Raw genomic sequence first — 19927 nt, forward strand, 5'->3', positions numbered from 1 at the left:
CAGTCTCAAGCCTGATTTCCAGGTGCGGAACGGCTGTGCTGCGGTCACCGTTGCTGATTGCTGCCACTCTAATCAATGAGACCATTCCCACCGGGCGCGCCACGCAACGTCTCAGCAGCGTCCCAGCCGCAGCCCTCCGCTCTGCAGTGCGGATGCACTTCTATTTTTACCGCGAGCTGTTGTTAAACCGCACCAAGCTCAACAGAGCAGATTGCACCAGACAGGAAATCCGACACAGAACCAACATAATACACTTCCGCCCACTTTCAAAATAAAACACAATACGCAGTTCATGTAGCCTAAAACAACTTTACATCAACATTACGTTATGATCGGGGGCACCAGATCATCAATCAATCAATCAATCAATCAATCAAAGGGTCTCAGAGGGTCGGCGACATGGACGACGAGAGCCTGATTATTGAAGTGGAACAGTATACAATCATTTATAACATATTACACTTTTTATAAGGATAGATGGTCAGATCAACAGATCTTCCACGTCGGAGAAGCAAAGTAAGCTGTTTGTTGTTGTTGTTTACTTTATACACACAGTTTATCACGGGATCTTGTGGTCTCCCGTATGTTCAGGATTACTGTGTGTTCTTGTTATCTCGCATGTATACGGCTGGCTCGATATTCCCGGTGGGAATTGACGCCGGGCAGGTGCAGCTGTTCCGTGCCCAGTGGAAATCTCCGGTTAGAGGTTGCCGCTTTGGTTTTTACACAGAAAAGGGAACATGAAGCGCAGGGTACGACTTCTTTATTAACATTTAACTGAAACTACAATGTTTCACAGACTTGAATCAAACCTCCTTGTACGCTTTATACACCCACCATCCACCTCAACAGCCTCCAAACTACTTACAAACATAATCCCTTAAAACATTTATAAACAATTATTTCAGATGGAAATACAGCCATGGGATTACTAAAGTATATCAATGTTGTGAATGTTGATTTGAGCTTAAATACAGTCCAATTTGAGCAAGTGATTGTCACATTATGGAATAAAAAGTACAATAATCAACAAGATAAATGTCATAAAAGGCACAACTTTGCACATTCATATTCATGCATATGTACACAATATAAACAGGATACATTCTATATGTTGGTAAAACTTTATCAAGTCTTTCAAATGTTAAACAAATTTCCAGTCCATTGATCAAAAAATGCAATTTTAAGGCCTGTTTTTTTTTTAAAAAGTTCTCATTTTAAATATATGTATAAATATACTTTAATGGGTTCCTCAGTGTGTTGTAATAATACTTAAAGCAACATCTTTTACACTATAAGTAACTTATCTCCAGTGAGGTGCTCTGTTCCAAGTTTTCCTCTGGTAGAGTTTTAATGTTCCCGTTTTTGGTTCCATTGAGGAGCAACGGTACTGTCAGTGTGGACCCGTTGGCGGGATCTTTCCCCTTTATGTCCCCTGACTTGTCCTTCCTGTCCGGGGATGACAGCTGCGTCGCTCCGGGAGTCGCTCCTTTATCCGGCAACAGTGGCTGCGAGCTCTGCGGCTGGAAGCTGCTGTTGCCGTTCTGGGTGATCCTGTAAATCTCAGTCATTTCTGAGACGTCGTCGTCGTCGTCGTCCTCTTCGTCCCTGATCGCCCGTCTCAGGCTCTCCCTGGGCATGAGCGCTGCCCGGCCCTCCTTCTGCTGCTGCTGGCACTCCATGGGCTCGTGACTCTCCACCTTCCTTGTGGAGCGGCAGAGCGCTTTCCGGAAACCCCTCTTAAAGTTGTCTGACAGGAATCCATAGACGATTGGGTTGGCGCAGCTGTTGGCATAGCCGAGCACGACGACAAAATAGTACAGACCCTGGTACTCTGGCGGGAGGGACACCAGCAGGTTGATGATGTTGAGGGCGTAGAAAGGCAGCCAGCAGAAGACGAACACGGCGACAACAATCACAACCATCCGCGTCACTTTCCTCTCAGACTTCCTGCGCTTGGTGGAGGTGGCGTGGACCTTCTTGCCCGAGCTTCGGACCTTGAAGACGATGAGCAGGTAGCAGAGGCAGATGATGAGAAGCGGGCAGAAGAATCCAACCGTGGAGGTGTAAATGATGAAGGCCGCCTCCCAGATGTTGGCCGGCTGTGGCCAGGCGATGTTGCAGGTCCCTCCCTTCTTCTGGATGTTGGCGAAGATCACCACGGGCAGAACGACAAGAAACGAGAGAGCCCAGACGGTGCCGTTCACTGTTTTGGCCACCTGAGGGCGCCGCCACTTTGAGGACCGAATCGGGTGGACAACGGCGAGGTAGCGATCGATGCTCATCACAGTCAGGCAGAAGATGCTGGTGAACTGGTTGATGGAGTCGACCGTCATCACCAGACGGCACATGAAGGAGCCAAACGGCCACGACTGCAGCGTGTTCTGGACCGCCAGGAACGGCAGGCCGAGCATGAACAGCTCATCGGCGATAGCTAGGTTGAGGATGTAGATGTTGGTCACTGACTCGATCTTCGAGTAGTGCAACACGATGTGAATCACTAAAGTGTTTCCGCCCAGGCCGATGATACACACGATTATGTATATGAGCGGTATGAGGACGCCTGCCACGCTGGGACCTGAGGGGACGCTGGAGTTGGAGGCGTTCAGGGAGTTGGTGGAGTTATAAAACGTCTCATTTAGATCGCTGTCGTTGAACATGAGCAGAAACAGAGGGAGTATGGGTGTGGGGCTGCCGAAGCTGCCGTTCTCCCACGTCTCATCCGTCATCTCCAACCCGGGAAGCGAGACGACGTCCATGGATATGCTCTATCTGTCACTTTGTCCTTCTGTTGTCTCAGCTCCCGCCCATCTGTTCTGGTGGAGGGAGAAAAATCAATTTGTTATTCAACTGAATAGTATGTCGAAGACTGAAAAGAAATAAAACACATCTTTGTTTTTCAAGGACATGATGCTGAAGTGGAGCTGACCTCAAAGCACATTTCTTTCATTAAAACATTGAAAACCAACAGCAGGTGTGCTGTCTTTGACTGCTTAGTCATTTCTGCTGATATGACCTTGTTGTTATAAAGAAAATTTGGGTGTAAAATGAACAGAAATTATTGCAATACAGAATTTTTCCTTTACATTCGAAAATGATATTGAGGTTTTTTGTATTAAGTTTCAATGGTCTGTTGTCCTATTTTATGACATCATTACTGTAAAGAAAATCCTACTGTACATTATAAAGTGCTGGAATTGTTTTTTGGTATTGTGGTTATATAAATGTTATTTATGGTGCGAGCCTCCTTCTGTGTGCAGGAAAGCAGTTTTTTGGTGTTCTTTGTCCAGCAGCCTATTACGGCCCATACTTACGTTATTTAACGTTAATTAACTGCGCCCTCTAGTGGCCATAGTAGTTATGAAAGATACAAAAGTAAATCGTGCTGAGTATGAAAACAAAGCCAGACGGAACAATACAGAGTATAAAGAATGACAAAGTCCACTTAAGAAACACATGAGTTTGTGTACCGTGTGAACACAAGTTAATATTTGAGAAATACGTAACTTAACCATCACCAACGTGTCTACCTTACTTCTGATAGTTCTGTCTTTTTTTTTTTTTTAAACATTTTATTCCTCACTTTAAATGGCCTTGCTCGTAAATTAATTTTGTTAATGAATACATCAATCTTTTTTAAAAATAAATGTTGATTTGTTGAAATGTTGAAAAAGCAAGTTTAAACTGAATTAATACAAAGAATGTGAAAGTTGATTGAGAATTTCAATGTCAAAGTTATGAATGCAGCTTTGAACTATTTGGTACAGCCCTGATTAAAATGAAACATTTTCACTTAATATTTTAAAACATTTTCAAGATTTCCTTAATTGTAAATAAATCAAGTGGCTAAATAGCAGGGTATTACTTACAGTGTGTTTTTCATTAATTCCTGTGCCTGTTACAGTGTTACACTAAAATGAAAACAGCGCACAATTTTTAAAGTAATCAAAAGGCAGAAATTACATTCCTTTAATTCAGACTTTGAAGATGTATGGGAGTGGTGCTGAATTAATTAGCTATTATGTTGCAATATTGTTGATGAGGGAAGAGACGTTATAATGAGAAGAAATGAACAAACACATTCACTGCTCCAGTGATTTATCAAGTAATTTTGCTCTCGGCACATTGAAACTCTGCTGTGACAGCTGAGCACAAAGCAATCACTGAAATACTGTAATGTCATCAACACATGTACAATGAAAAACAAAGAGAGACAGAATGAAAAACACAGGATAAAATGATAGAAACAGGTGGAAAAGATGAGTCAAACAGTAACAATTAAAAATCAGGTGAACGTGAATGTTTGCAGATAGATTGATATAACAACAGCCGCTATTGATACAACAGGCAGATTAAACACAGTCTTTTCCCACACATGGAGGAAGCTGATAATTGACTTTTTATTGAGAAGCAGTCTTGTTAATATGAAGTGGGAACACACTGGGAGAGCAGAGAAGACACTTAGTGTTGGTCAGACTGTGTGTGGTTTCAGGAGACCCACATCTTTTTTACTGACCGACTATTGAAGCTAAACAACAGCTGTTACAATCACCCACACATTCACACAGTCACCAATTTAGAAATGAATAAGAAACAAAAATAATTACCATGTATTCAGACTTATATTAGCCACCTTAGCATGTCTGTTGGTTGGTCCCACACACTGTATAAAGAGTAACAGAATAACTCCTCCCGATGTACAACACTGAAGCCTAAATATCCGGATACAGGCGACGCCACACAGAGTCTGCGCACTAGTGACACAGAGTGGAGCAGCGGGTCCCCGACCAATGGGTGGTCAGTGACAGCTGTTGATCACGACGTAACAGCCCCGTTTTATGAAAAACTATTCAAATCTTTGGGAGAAACTCAATTAACCTCAACTTTTTTATTTGGCTCCTGTCCACCAACCTCCACTAACATGGAGGGCGCTGGGTTTATGCCGATACTGCATCCCACCATTAGGGGCCGGTCCAGATGTTTTGGCCTCACTTGTAATGTCGTCCCTCTTTATATACAGTTTGTGGTCAGTCCACTTTGTTTCCTACTGAAATATCTCAACAACTAGACAGTAGAGTCTGATACTGGATTTTTGAGGCCGATGTTGATATAAGGGAATAAAATATACATGTAGCACCATTATACTTCTATTTATGTTAAAATGTATAGGCTAAGTAGTTTAAGTTTGCTGTGTTACGGTACCAAATGCAAATGTTTTTCTTTCTTTTTCTCCTTCATATCCATAGTCTTTTCTAATTTATGTTTTTTTTTAACCGACACTGCACCTAGAATGTTACGAGATGAGGCTCCATACTTAGTATATATTTCACTATATATTTTTTCTTCACAATGTAGAGAAATATCCATATATATAGTCGTGTGCTGTGATGCTGGCTTTGAAGGCAAAGGGTGGTCACACCAAATATTGATTTGATTGATTCTGTATTTTGTTAATTGATAAAAATAAACTATTAACATTTCTATTTTTGAAAGCATTCTTATTTTACAGCATTATTTTTCCAAACCTGTCTAAGACTTTTGCACAGCACTGTGTGTGTATATATATATACATATACATATATATATATATATATATGAGGAGAGAGAGAGAGAGAGAGAGAGAGAGAGAGAGAAACACTATACTTGAAGTGTACAGTGATGCAACAATAAGGCGTATAAAAGCTTGCCATTTCATTTTACTCTTCATTAACTCCGCAGCTGCAGCACATACAAGTCAATATCATGTCACAATAAAAGCATCATTGGAACAATTTCAGAAGAAATATTGTTTCTTTAATGTTTGATGTTGCTTTCAGGAAATCAACAGTGAGAAAAACACAGATGTGCCCTGAGCTCATTGATCGAGTTCATCAAACAAACCGACTGAAAGGTTATTGTCACCTCAGCTGCAGTCTATAAAAAAGGCTTTCAGTCTCTCTGAGTTCAATTTAAAAGACATGAGAAAACAGAAAAAAATAGGAAGGAAATCAACAAATGTACTTTGTGTGGGTCCTTTCGGGAGGCCAGAGTAGTTTCTGTGATTCCACCACACTGTCACATTAATCATTTTTCAATATCTCCCAATTTGTTGAGATTATGGACAATTCACATTACATTTGGCAGATAGAAACCGGCGAAGATGGAGAAAACCCAGAGACCAAATAAACCAAATAAACGGCAGCACATGGCCGCAAAACAAGGAGAGATTTTTCTCGTCTTGTGAAAATCTCTCAATGAAAAAGAGAATAATAATAAAAGAATAAAAGCACACGAACACTGTTGTGTCCTTGGTGACGCATGAGGGATACAATAAAATAAAATGTGATGATAATAATAAGAGCTCAGATCGAGTCTTCAAGCAGCCATGAATGATTATTTAATTATAACCGGGAATAGATTAATTTACTTGCTTCCCTCTACACTGAGCTAATATTATACTTTCATTAAATAGAGGTTATTGACCAGATATGTAATCTATAAAAGACCGAAGCTTCTCTTTTATTAGGCTACAATCTGTAAAAAACAACAACACAATGAGCTGTTGATGCTCTTCTGCATTGAATAGTTGCTGAGCGTCAGCCTGCATCAGCCTGCAGAGTTTCACAAAATTCATCCTTCTTGTCTCGTTCTGCGTCAGCAGCGCTGACAGTGTGAATGCACATATTATATCCAGAGAGATTGTAGCCATCGTTCATGAATGAAGATAAACCTTTTTAATATGGCTGAACTTGTTTTTGTTTTGCCTGCATGTTTATAACAGAAAATCTCAGTTTTCATCATTTAAATCCATACAGACTCATAAAAAAATGGTTATTGAATAACAAAGAGTTAAATAGTCTATAAAAAACAGAGAGATTTCATTTTGTGCCAATTGTGTCCCACAAAAGAAGGGAGTGAGCAGTGGTGGAGTACATACATTGATTTAACTCCAAGTACTGTGCAATTTTGAGGTACTTGTACTTTACTTGAGTATTTCCATTTTATGTAACTTCATGCTTCTACTCCACTAAATTTTAGATGCAAATATTGTACTTGTTACTGCTTTATATTTAGCTGCCAGCTTTAGTTAATTTTCAGGTCGAGATTAAAAAAACAAAAAAAAAACACGACCAATGTAAAATTAAGTCGCATAACAGTACATTAAGTAGTAAAAATTACCACACCTTGACGACAGCTAAACGCTGCTTACATAAATGCATCAAAAACAATACAAAAACATATTTGGAATATATTAAACAATCTGAGTGGGTCCATTCTGCATAACGAGTACTTTATGATACTTGTAGTGGAGTAATTTCACTGTGTTGTATTAGTACTTTTATTTAAAGAAGGGATCTGAATACTTCTGCCACTGGGAGTGAGTGAACCCATTTACATTCAGACACTTCATGCATTTGTGCAGTTTGGACAGCAGATATCACAATAGCTACAAAGTGTAAAGTGTAACTGCATCTGAGAGGAATTCAAGGTGGATGGATGTCAAAGTGGAGGGCGAGCGTACGATCAGACATCTCAGCAGAGTCGAGTCATTTTAGCCTCATAACTAAAGCAATCATTTTTCAGTGACGTACTCCAGTTTTCACTTTAGAGCCCTTTGGAGCTACAGGTAAACTTAAAGCCCCACTCTCCTCACGGTTTAATTAGCAGGCCGGTTATTGATTGCTACAAAATGTCAAATGTAAGTAGATTGCAACATTTGTCGTTAATGTAAATAAAACTGAGCTTTTAATGACCAGTGCTTTGGGGGAAGATCATCAGAATTACAAATGACTTAACTTGTGACTTGCACGTTAGCAGTCAGAGGAGGCTGAACAGGCAGATAGTTGTGGGGAATTTTTGGGTTAGATTTTGATGAATAATATTGCTTTTGTTAAGTTGGATGTAACAGTGAGGGTCAGCTAATTGGCATGTTATTTAAATGACTGGAGCAGTTGAGTCTTGAGGATATTTGGCCTTTGGGTATACTCTTATTTTAGTTTATTTTGTTACTTTATGGTGGTTTTCTGACTGTTTTTACTTCTGTTGTTCATATGAGCACCTCATGGTATAAAAGTCAAGACAAACGGTATGTTCAGCAGAGAACAACCATGCTGTGGTTTTCTCTCCATGCTGCTGGTAGTAAAGGTTTATGCTGAAAAAAGAAATCTCTTGTTTTTGGCAAAGAGGTTGGGATGGAAGTTTGGTTAACCGCTGTCTGAATTGCCTGGTTAACATCCGGCAAAGGGAAAGTTGTGCTCCAAACGAGGACAGGAGGCTTTAAGTATGGTGCCAGGCAGACACAGTAACAGGGGCTTTGCTTCGTATGATGGACCGGAAATCGACCCAATTCTAGCCAAATCTACACCCTTCCAACAAATTTATATAAAGCTCTTTCAGCCAACCTGAACTCAGCTGTTACATCATCTAACGCCTCAGAAAAATTAATTCACCTCCTCTCAACCCCCCTGACGTCTGATACATGCTTTGTATTTGTCATATTTCACTCCGCCTCATTAATCTTCAAACTAAACACTTTCAGGCTTGTCAAATAAAAGATGAAATCCATTCGGTTTATAAATTGAGATTCTGAACTGCTGCCAGTGTCACGTCTCCCTTTTCTCTGAATGACACGAGGGAGGAAACAGTCCGAGCAGGGCATCGGATCGACGTGTTAATTTAATCTCACATCTGAATGCAAACTATCTGTCTGATCAATGGCTTTCTGCTCACATCACCAGGAGCTGCAGCACGTCAGAGGCTGTCAACACAGCTGAAAAAAAGAGCCTGTCCGAGCTAAAATTACATGTTTGACTCTTCTGATGTCTGCTATGCTGCTTTTGACTGGTCTGATCAGTATCGAGGCCTCATCTCTTGTGGTCATGCTGTTACTGGTGACACATTTTCCCCCTCTTTGTTTATCCACTGATTCACTCCAGACAGAATCATTTGTCTCAAAGACAGACAGATTCACAGCTTAAATGATTCATGAGCGTAATGTAATAAGACAGAAAAAAACGTTAATACTGAACATATCAGTAAAATGTTTAGATTGTTTTCCACCAAATTATCAGATGTTGCAACATTATATCCACTTTTAGTGAATACAACATTATTACACTTTTTTATGCTTGCGTTTAGACACTGGCTCTCACAGAGTTGAGTGTGAGGCAGCAAGGAAAAGAAACAATCAGTGATTTATTGACCAAACGGTGGTAAATAAACTTACTGAACATGCAACTAAAAGAGGTGAACTTATCCAGAGAAGTAAGGCAGGTGCAGCAAGTAGAAGCTAAAGGTATATGACAAGCAGTAACATTGCACCTTTGACAATCAGGCGAGTGAAAAGTCCGGTTTTATACTGGAGTGCTGACGAGAAAAAGTGGAAACAGGTGAGCAGGTCAGTTAGAAAGTCAAGTGACTGTGACAGGTGAAAATTTAGAGGGAAACTGGACGAAGGAAAGAGAAATGCCAGAAAAGAACAGGTGTAGGGAAGTGGGGATGTGGCTGATATTATACTATTGGTTAGTTATGGTGTTGGAAAAAAAAAGTTTTTTGCAGAATATAATGATGTCACACTGAAGTTCACCTTTGACATTTTGGATATAAAATGTCATTACTTCATCTTAATAGACATTTTTTCTTGAGTTTTGGACAGAAAGACATTTTATAAGCTCACAGTAACCTTTGAGCCCCTAAATTGAATCATTTTATTCGTGAGTCCAAGTGGAGTTTGGGCCAGATTTGAAGTAATCCCTCGAGTCAGAGAGAATCGACATAAAATAAGAGCTCAGCTCGTTCGTCAAAAACACGTCTGCAAAACAAGACACTTGTTTTCACAGCAGATTAGTTTTGAATGTGTATTTATATTTATTAAGATGAAGTGAATTTGCTTGACTGAGCTGTAAACAGATGGTGGTATTTCTCACAAAGCTGATGCTCAGCTGACGTTAACTGTCATATATCAAAGTGCACTTGTTACAATCAGGACGGAAATCTCAAGTATTACATCTTTAAATCACAGTGGAAATATTTATTTCACAGTTCACTCACAGTTCATTTAAACAATCTTGAACTAAACAAACAAGAGGATATTTTTTTTACCAGAAGTGCCGCCATGCAGAACAAACCTGCAGCTATCGGAGCTGCTGAAGGTGAACGCTGCTTATCTCAAACATGTTTCTTGGAAGTGACCGAGACACAAAATACAAGAGCTACAAATGGGAAGCACACTTCACAGTGACTTCTGATCTGAGTGGAATTATTATGCAAACAGCAGAATGATTCATTGTTTAAACAAAACCTTTTACGACTTACAGAAAGGTGCTACTTTAAATGAGTTTTTTTATGGCCTGTGAAAATCATTTCTCACAATATCCACATATCGTATTTATAAAGTAATTTTAAAATGATCTTTAAATGTAAACAATGTGAAGAATACAAAATTAGGACAATTTATTATCTGATACACCATAAAAAAAATCAACATCATCAACACGCACTCACATATGTTTGTGTTGAGGAAGTCCTCAAAATACATTTCTTCCAAAATGATATCTCCATAATATAATATAATATAATATAATATAATATAATATAATATAATAATTAAAAATAACATATTATAATATAATATAATACAATGTAGTTTAAAATAACATAATATAATATCTGTCTTGGTTAATTTTAAAGATTTCTTTCAGACACATTTTAATGAAATCTTATTACTGAGTAAAAAAGTTAAATTAGATACTCCTACTTGAACTCAGTTGTAATAATATAAAACAGGAAGCATTGGGATTTTACAGCTGCTTATAACTACATAATAGAAAGTTATAAACAATTCATTAAATGTTTATATAGTGCTTTTAATGGTTTATTATCACTGTCTGCTGATGTAAGAACACAATTAAGATGACAAAAGACTAAATATATTCACATAACACCAATAAACAACACAGTGATGATTGGCTGCAGGTAAACACAGGTGAGGGAGCGTTTGTATCTCACACAGGTTTGAACTGCAGCTCTCTGCAGGAGCGGAAATGCCAACATCTCAGCTGTCGAGCTGCTGCGGCGCAGAGCCGAGCATCCATCACAAAGGTCAGATCTCTGACAGCCGGAGCACTTTGAAAGGTTCAGAACCTTTCAGAGAGCAGCTTCGTCATCCTGACAGCAGCACAGATCAACAGACGCTTTCAGGTACGCGGAGTTTACACAGAGGGGCCAAAGTACAAATTGGAGGTACTTGTACTTTACTCCAGTGTTTTCTTTTCTTTTATTCACACTTTAAGTGATGAACCGACAGAACTGCCACTTGAACCTGCAGCTCCTCGTGGCTTTACAGCTCAATACGACTTCACTGTTTGGGAAAAGTTTTTCATTAAAAGCAATTTTGGAAACGATCCTATGATTTGTATTTGAGGGTAGAATCAGACAGTAGATGTGGTCGTGTGGTTTTAGAGACTTGTCGCTAAAAATATGAGCCACAGGAGCATTTAAAAATGAACACGACTTCAAACATTGTTCCTCTAAAAACCTAGTGAACATTGTGAAACTATTGCAGCTTTGTTAGGTTTAGGCAACAATACTATGCAAAAAATTACACGGTTTGGCGTTAGACAACATAGTTCAATGGAGTAAAAAAAGGCATGAAAGTGAGGTATGATAGTGAGATAAGGCTTGACACATGGCAGTTACGTTACAAGAACGCCGGCCTCCAGGATGACTTTCATGTGTTAGTTTGACCCATCCAACACCCCTTCCCAATATAAATAAAGGTCATAATAATCTGCTGTACAAACGATACAGGTTTTTTTTTTTTTGGGGGGGGGGGGGGGGGGGGGGGGGGGTAGTCTAAGTAAGTAGTCTAAGTAGTCTTAGACTACTCTTTTATTGTATCTGCTTTATGGTGGTTTTAAGGCCTTAACACACCTGGGTCATGACAAATACAGGACAGGAAAAAGCAAATATTCAGCGATGCGAATTTGCGAACAGCCTAAACTACCGAGTTTCCTTTGTGAAGTGAAATGAAATGTGAAGTTTCCTTAGTGAAGTGAAATGCTCTGATTGAGTTTGAGTTCCCCCTTCCCAAACACATGCTTGCAGTGTGTAAATCTAGGGCTTTTATTGTGAAAGATAAGCATGGATACACTGGATCTGGTATCATTGTTCTCAGGGCAAAACGGAACAGAAGTTTACCGTCTTGTTCACACTATGGCGCCTTCGTGTTGTTGTTTTACAATCCTCATAAGTAAACAAGACATCGTGATTGATTTATTGACTTCATTTGCAGTGCGAGAGCTCAGAAAAATCAACTGAAAAAACTTTTACCGTTCTGTGTACAAACTACTCGTGACCTTTACAGTGAGAAAGAACAAAAACTGTTAATGTGACTGAAATTGTAGAAAAATTGGACTTTAAAAAACGAGGGGAAGATGTTGAAATGAAATAATTTCCTGTATGTGCTGTCTGTTATACAAAAGGTCAAAGTTGAAAACCACATTTAATCCTCTGTTTGAGATGTACTCGTCTGCGTCACAGAGCCATTCACGCTGAGCTGATTGAGTTCTCAGTAGTTACGGCACTCGGCAGTGAGAAGGCAGGTCAGGGTCATGGATAAACACACCACAGGAGCTGTTTGAAGAGCATATTTGTTTAGCTTTCTTTTGTGTTTCCTCCTCTTGAACGCTGAGAGAAAACTAACTGAACATTTGGTCCTGGTCAGACGACAGTGGAGGAGAATGAAATAAAATGATTATGGTTTATGATTGAAGGTTAAAAGAAAATAGATGAATGAAACACAAGGCCTTCATGTAATCTGATCTGTGTATCTAAAAGATCTAAAGATTAGTATGTTTCCTTTGGGCTTACTGTGTTGAAAATGTTGTCCTTCAATATCATATACAAGTTAAATTGAATATAATTTAAGCCAACAGCTTAATTAGCAATCTTAATAAGTGTAACATTTAGATAGATCTGATTTAAGCGGTCTTTATTCAGAACATTAAGGTTTTTAGATTCTACAGATTCTACGTTTTAGATTCTAGATCTATAAAAGCAAAGTTTATTTTGTCTTTATCATTTTGGAAAATATCTGTTTTTTATATCAAACTATTAAAAAGTAACTGAGGCCAATGCAGAAGAACCTTAAACCTGCATTCTCTCTAACGGGCAGCAGGGGGCGACACCGATGGTTGCAAAAAGAAATCCGTTTGTATGTGAGTCAGTAAAAATATGACCATACTTCTGACTAGATTTACTTGGAGTTTAACATTTCTGGGGCTGAACAAGAAAAACTAATTCAGAGAAATATCCATGAAACATAATAACACTAAATTTTAAGTGTGCGGTGATGCACACTCGCCATTTAATTTCACTCCTCATTACTTGCACAGCTGGGCTCTTCAATATTCAATCTCACAGAAGCATCGTGAGCATCATTTCAAAATAAAGTAACGTCAGAAATATATTTGACCATGTTATTTTGTAACATGGAACCTTTTTCAAAATCCTTTCAGATACTCAGCAGTGAGAACAGATGTGTTCTGTGTTGATATTTTATCCAAGCCTCTGGAATATATCCAAAACATTGAACCATTCTGTTGTCTCAATATGCTGCAATAAAGTCTCATTATTTTTGTGCATTTCATTTGGTTGCTTAAATGTCTTGCTACTAAAGCTTATTATATTCATCTCTTTATCATAAAACACAAATCTGTGTCTGTATTTGCTCGTCTTTCACTGCTGTGAGGATCAGTTTGCCAGGTTTCATTCTTCCTTGTTGACAGGAAAGCTGCTCCGCCCACGGGTTTCACACCGCGTGTCGTTTCTCACACATCAAAATGAACATAAGCTCGGCACTTTAACACTTTGTTTGTTTGCTGATTTATTTAAAACTTTAACAATGGTAGATTCATAAAAACAACACCTGACCCTCAAAAACTCCATCTGAGGATAAGCAACATTACAGTCACCTAGAGAAGGTGTCGGTTTGGTTTCAGAGGAGAGGACTCATTCGTTTGAGTGCATGAAGATGAGTTTATCAACAGCTTGATCTCCTGTCATGTGCACTGTGGTGGGAGGACAATGTTCAGACTTAAATGCTAAAATCCTGATGGTGAGATACAAGTTACTGTGAATGACTCAGCTCAACATATTCTTAAGAACACGTTTGTATGATATTTTTATTAAAACTTTTGCAACACAGTTTGTATGATATAAGGCACAGATGTTGAACTTTCTCTGCCCTGAGGCCAGGGGCCAGTTAATGAAATAAAGCATTAATAATTAGGGCTGCATGATTTAGATTTATTGTTTAAAAATTGAAATAATTTTGACTAATACTGCTTTTGCGATATGATTCGTAATTTTGGAGGAAATTATAATTTTTGCATCAATTTTCTGCATTTTATAAAGAAACATATTAAAATGATCATCGTGTCATTTTTCTGAGGATCAAAGATTATTTCTTCAGTCTGTAGAATACGATTAGCATGCTGGGACTTCACTGCAGCGCCATAACAAACATTTAGGCCCTGTGATTTGAACATGACATCAGTCCAAATTGCAATTTCAGGAATCAAAATTTTGATTCATTGTGCAGCTCTATGAGTAAAATTTATCAGGTAGAATAAAAAACAAAAAGTCCGGCACCTTATTAACACTGCAAGTACAAAAAAAATCTCATTAAGAATATATTTATTATCATTCTTAATTAGAAAAAAATGTCAGGCAACTTACACACTCAATTGCAGGTCAGACTGAGTATCATTAACTTAAGGTGAGGCAACGATACCAGGTGTTTAAGGGAAGGAAAAAATTACAGGGTTAGGCTTAAAACCCCTCAGTTTGTACTATCCACTTTAGCTCCCGCCCATCCTTTACACGTCCACAGTCAGTATGCTACACAAACAGACAAAACTGAGTGCATTACTTTTTGTAGGAATATCAGGACCACTTCATGAGAACATCCTGCTTCTCTATAGATAAAGGAAACTAATTAAGGCTTGTAAACCATGAAATATTCATGCTGTTTAATTTTGTAGCCTGGAACGGATAAAAGACAATGCTTCTCTATTTTTGGACTTTCTCTGTTGTTTGGACATGCAGCACTCAGGTCCTGGCACTGAGAACAAGTACAAGAATACAGTGTATATATGACACAATGATAAAAATGTAACTCATCCTTTCCGAGGCTTAAGAGGAGAGAACAAGGCTTCTCCTCCGGGCTCGATGAGTCACACGGACTTAATAAACCCAGTGAATTCACTATCCGCTCCTTGTTTTAGCTTTAAGCTCGGCTGATCCTTTCTGTCTTGTACAGATTCTGTATATGAGGTTGATCGCAATCGAAAGAAGACAAGCACCAGAGAAATATCCTGCCACCACCTTTTTTTTCTTAGCAGTATCACTAGTATTAGTAGTAGAAGTGTCACTGACTGAAATCGTAAACAAGGGTTTTAATAAAGCTGCTGTGCAAATGAGACATGGGGCCCCTTTATTGAACATTATCACATGATTGAAGGGGCGTTTTCAAACAACATTGTTGATTTTTCACACTTGAAAGTCTTGGGTTTGTTTGAGTTTTCGTGCTTTATAGTTTGTGTCCTCGCTTCCCAATGTCACTTCTGCCTTGGTGTCGTTCATAACTCCTATGGCCATTAGAGGGCGCTGCTAAAAAACCCATGTTAATGCAGCTGCTTATTTAATGGGCTGATAACGTCCTACTGGACCCATAGACTGTATTTAAATAAGGGACGTAGTCACCGTGACGTCACCCATTGGTTTGTCGACTGCCCGTTGGAAGCCTCGAGTTCATCGTTATACTCGTCGCCGTCTTGCGTCGCCATCTTGTTTCCGATACGCGGAGCAGACCATAATTGGACTGTGGCGTAGCGCGAGGGACCTGATGACACTGACTACAGCCTCTCTACACCGGCAACCCGACTGAGAGAAGCCGCTGCTAATTCATGTTAGCATTAATTGGAGCATTAACTGGGATGTTAGTTTTGGCTAGCAAAAAAACAAAAACAAAATGTATCTTTCTTACCTCAGAAAACTGAGCAGCGACTCCTTGGAGTGTCTGTTAGTTCAACCAAACACTGAACAAGACATTTTTACTGAACAAAACGTTCAAATAAACTGTCATTAAGTGAAAATACAGTGTGAAAGGGTCAAAGTTATGAGACCAAATCGGTAAACGTCCTCTTTTCTATCTATAAAACGTTATATATAACTTTATTGACACGTTGCCATGGATACGCATTGCTCTGCTTCTCTCCTGGTGACGGCTCGCCTTGTCAGTGACTTGTCAATCAAAGCTAGAAACGCCCCAAATCATACGATTCTTTATCTTCTTTTTTCTTCTAAATGGGGCCATTATTAGAACTATTGACATCAAATTGTCTTGAAGAAGATTTTTTTACTAGCGATTGAGACCATAATGTTGTCCCTGAAAAATGTTTCTGAGGTAATAAATCAAGTGAGAAGTTTTCAAATTTAGCACTGAAATGAATGGGCAGATTTCTTTTGCAGCCAAACTTAGCACCCCCTACTGGAATTTTCGGTGAATTGCAGGCTTTATGCACTTCCTGGTGGCCTCCATGCTCAGGCACGGAGATTGCCGCCTGACTGGACCTACCAGCAGGCATGCCATCCCCCTACTCGCCCATATTTATGGGGCACCCATTCAAATGTAGGATAAAATCCGAAAGTGATTAGTTGACTGTTCGCTGCAGCTTTAAACATCATACATTAAAGCTTCAACAGTAAAATAAGTGTTAAGATCCATCAGTGATGCATCAGAAAACACTTCATCTGCCATGTCATTAAACCTTTGACCTCTCTGCTGCATACTGTTAATTTCCTGTTATGACTAAATGAGGAACATTTACATAAAACGTCACTTTAACAGCTTGATGAAGCAAATGATTTCATGCTTTATGTCTGACAAGGGCTACAGAGGAACAACCACCTGTTTTACTATTGATGGATGTAGTTTCTTTGTTGGACGGCAGCAGATTGCTCCTGCTTTCTGCCTTTTTGACCTCTTAAAAGGCAATTTTGCCTGAAATTATGCTGTGGATTGCACTGATTAACGTCCCACTTATACTGACTGTGTGTGTTTGAATTTGTGTGGGTGAACACATGATGGAATTCAGCTATTAGTTTGTGAATGCATTGTAATTTCCAGGATCACACGATGAATAGATAAATATCTGAATCTTCTGCTTCCATATTATAATGTATTTTACTTTTCTATTCTGCAAAATGAATAACTGCAGCATAAAGATACAGCACTTTACATCATAAGTGGTTTCAAATGGAGGATCATGTTGTTTTGCTCCTCTGAACTGAACAGAACAAATCATGTCGGATGGAAATCACACTCACGCTGTCATAAACACAGTTTGGAACATTTTTTTCCCCCAAGAAAAAAAAAGTGTTTTCTCCCACAAGCTGAACTGACGACTGCAGAAAACTCATGATACAGTTCTCAGAACAGGATACAGAAGGCCACAGTCCTCATGTGCTAATGAGGTGTGACAAATTAATTTTAATGTTAATACTCAGTAGATAGAGCTGTGTGGCAGGCCTACAATAATAATGATGACTCTGTCCATATTATCTACCTCTACTGAGAGACATTTCTGTTTTCCCAAAATTTCAGTTCAGCCTTTAAATTAAAATGCTCAACAGGAAGACTTAGTACACACAGACACACAGACACACAGACACACACACACACACACACACACACACACACAGATTAGGTAACTGTGCCAATTTCTAAATTATGTTTGACACTGAGGTGAATCTTATTTCTTTAATTTTGTTCCAAATATGTCCGTGTCCATTTTTTTTTCACACACAGTTTTTGACTGAGAGTTAAATTAAAAAATATATATTTAAAAAAGGAGATCAGGACCCCAGAAACTCTCTATTAAAGTCACCTTAGTTAAAAAAAGACTGGACAAAAGATTAATTAGCTCAGCATTGCTGCAAAGGGATGCAAACAAGCACAAGGAGACAAATATGACTGAACAATGAAATGTAACACAACCATAAAGGGACTCTATACAACTGAAAACAGACACAAAATGACAACAAAGACATTCAAAATGTCCACAAAGACATACAAAAGGACTGTAGAGTGACACAAAACATCAACAAAGACACAAAAACAACCTTAAAGAAATGTAGCACAACCAGAAAGAGACACTAAACAACTTAAAACGACTAGAAAAATGTTCATAATGATTATAAAGTGACGCAAAGTAACTTCAAGAGATGTAAGAGACTCGAAACAATCAAAAGGAAACAAAAGAAAAAGTAGCTGTGTCACTTATAGTAATTCTCTAAAGTAAGTCTGGGTTTTGCTCGTGTGCAGGAGCTTTGGGGGCCGACATGTCCGACATTTCATCGGAGTATGCAGCCAGACCAAACAACTTCTAACAACTTCTAATTTCATTTTTCTGTTCCGCTGAACTAACGCTAGCTTTATTTACATCTAAAACACACTTCATTCAGTTTGGACAAATATGAAACCAAAGTCCCTCTTAGTTTAGTCTTTCCACTTTTCAAAGCAACCAGCAACTCTGTAATTCTTTGGAGGAAGTCCATTAAACTTGGAAAATAAAATAACAAAAATCACCCAGAAACAGCTTGGTCCGTGTCATCTGGCCCACCCCTATCATCAGGATTTAACCCAAACAGGAACATCATTTTAGTCTTAAAAGTCCTGTAAGTCACCACGTTTCTCAACTCAGCTTCTTACAGACTGACCCCTGGTGGTCGCTGCTGTGTACTACAAATAAAAAACAGCAAGACTGACAGTTTAAATGAACTGCAAGAGCAGTAGCTATATTTTTGACAGTAAATACAGTCTGGATTTAGAAATACACCTGCATAACATTATACTGTAATAGTGGCAAAGCCTAATTCATAGTATGTCAATGCAAGCGACTGCCTTTTGTTACTTTGTTTTATCTACAGATGAAGCAGCAGGCTTCTAATAAGCCTTTTATTTGTTTGTTTTTTCAGTATTTAATAGGCCTCCAATAATATATCTAACTTGGCAGATTATGTCAAAGCAGTTAATTTGAATTTGTTTTGTTTTGTTTACATCAAGAGAAAAAAAATGAACATATGAAGAATCAGAACTTAAGAATGTTAATAAATATAAGACAAATTAGGATAGGTAACAGCTATATTAAATCACCCATGTTCATAAACTACTGGTTATAAACTTCTTTAAGCATCCCTATGAAGTTTTTATTCAGCATCAATGTACACTACATAAATAATATATTAATGTACAGTTTACTGATGCAGAAAGCCATCATTTTTTCCACGTGTCCCCCTTCTTTAAACCGTGCCCACACACTGAAAAGTTTGTAAACCCGGCCCTGGGTTTAAATTACAAATATTTCAGGGATTTTTGTGTCTCTGTTTTTGGTTTCAGTGTTGAGATAAACGATGTTGGCAGAGCACAGCGACACGGAGCTCTACATGAACACCAGACACTCACTGTACTGCGGTAAAAACGTCCATAATTAAATTAAATTGACTGGTTTAACTTACCTCTAATGTCAGAGTTTTCAGACCGCGGTGTTCATGAGCCCGGTGTCTCCGCTGATTAAGGATTTATTGATGAAACCACGCGAGACGAGCAGCTGCAGCTGGTGTATTCCCTGTCAGGACGTGTTGAAGCTTCATCCTCAGCCGTGACACGCTCCTCCGGTTCTCCGGTGTGTGTGACGGGGAGCTTTTTGCGACTGATGCACCGAGAGTCACCGCCGCAACACTATCACACAGCTCCGTCTCTTGCTCGTAACTAGGTAACAGCCCAGCCTGCTGCTGGAGTCAGGGAGGAGTGTGTGTGTGTGTGTGTGTGTGTGTGTGTGTGTGTTGTGTGTGTGTTGTGTGCGCGCGCGTGTGTGTGTGTGCG

The 19927-nt window shown here is 39.0% G+C and overlaps 1 protein-coding gene across 2 annotated transcripts; it reads right to left on the bottom strand.

Moving 5' to 3' along the window:
• Window positions 1-843: 843 nt before the first annotated feature.
• Window positions 844-19648, bottom strand: sstr3 (somatostatin receptor 3). Of its 2 annotated transcripts, none has more exons than XM_059348164.1 (2): window positions 19561-19648; window positions 844-2816 (listed from the first exon to the last, which is right to left on the bottom strand). In XM_059348164.1, exon 2 carries the CDS (start codon window positions 2757-2759, stop codon window positions 1293-1295), a length of 1467 nt encoding a protein of 488 aa, XP_059204147.1. In that variant the 5' UTR covers window positions 2760-2816; window positions 19561-19648; the 3' UTR covers window positions 844-1292. The 2 variants fall into 2 exon arrangements, with proteins under 2 accessions (XP_059204147.1, XP_059204146.1); XM_059348163.1 differs by having other exon boundaries at window positions 844-2811; window positions 19561-19580.
• Window positions 19649-19927: the final 279 nt, after the last annotated feature.

The sequence above is a fragment of the Centropristis striata genome, chromosome 13, assembly GCF_030273125.1.
Source record: "Centropristis striata isolate RG_2023a ecotype Rhode Island chromosome 13, C.striata_1.0, whole genome shotgun sequence".
In the NCBI taxonomy this organism is placed as follows: domain Eukaryota; kingdom Metazoa; phylum Chordata; class Actinopteri; order Perciformes; family Serranidae; genus Centropristis; species Centropristis striata.

Bases quoted from the DNA above. Each gene is read 5' to 3' on its own strand.
- sstr3 (XM_059348164.1), bottom strand. From the start codon at position 2,759: ATGGACGTCGTCTCGCTTCCCGGGTTGGAGATGACGGATGAGACGTGG.